Source organism: Fonticula alba, assembly GCF_000388065.1.
Source record: "Fonticula alba strain ATCC 38817 unplaced genomic scaffold supercont2.121, whole genome shotgun sequence".
Taxonomy (NCBI): domain Eukaryota; order Rotosphaerida; family Fonticulaceae; genus Fonticula; species Fonticula alba.
Genome location: NW_009243091.1, coordinates 3,792 through 4,342, shown reverse-complemented (window position 1 = coordinate 4,342; position 551 = coordinate 3,792). Strand labels below are relative to the sequence as shown.

Sequence of the window (551 nt, the reverse complement as noted above, 5' to 3'; positions counted from 1 at the left end):
CCCCACCGCCCCCCTGCCCCCGCTTCCACTGACATGTCCTGCTCGTCAAGATATCTCCACCTGCTTTGCCGAGTTCAATCGCGGCGCCGGCGCCTCGGCCCGGCTCTTCGAGCTGCGCGACCGCGTGCCCACCTCCCTGGTGAACACCCTTCCCGAGTCGGGCTACGTGGACCAGGTCCTGCCGGAGGTCCGTCGGACCCTCGGGACGCTGACCCTCCCGATGGCTGACATCCAGGGCGCCATCGCCATCCGTGGCCTGGACTTCGCCTTCCCCAGTCGCCCGGGCCAGCCGGTCGTGACTGGCCTGGATCTTGACGTCCGCCCTGGGTGCGTGCTGTTGGCCTGCTCCGTGCTGCTTTTTTCCCCTCCTCCCCCTCTGACCCCCGGCCTCGCTATCCGGCTGCCCCATCTGGACCTCCCTCGCCATGGCAACATGCACATCCGCTCACGCACGCTCGCTCGCACACACACACACACACACGCACGCACACAGTGAGACTCTGGCCCTTGTCGGTGAGTCTGGCAGCGGCAAGTCCACCCTGCTGTCGCTG

General features: G+C 67.7%; 1 protein-coding gene across 1 annotated transcript; it reads left to right on the top strand.

Moving 5' to 3' along the window:
* Positions 1–50: 50 nt before the first annotated feature.
* Positions 51–544, top strand: H696_06339 (hypothetical protein; the record flags this gene model as incomplete). Its single annotated transcript, XM_009500081.1, has 2 exons — positions 51–327; positions 494–544. Coding segments are annotated over 2 exons (326 nt in total), but the record flags the coding sequence as incomplete, so codon positions are not given.
* Between the last annotated feature and the right edge of the window lie 7 nt (positions 545–551).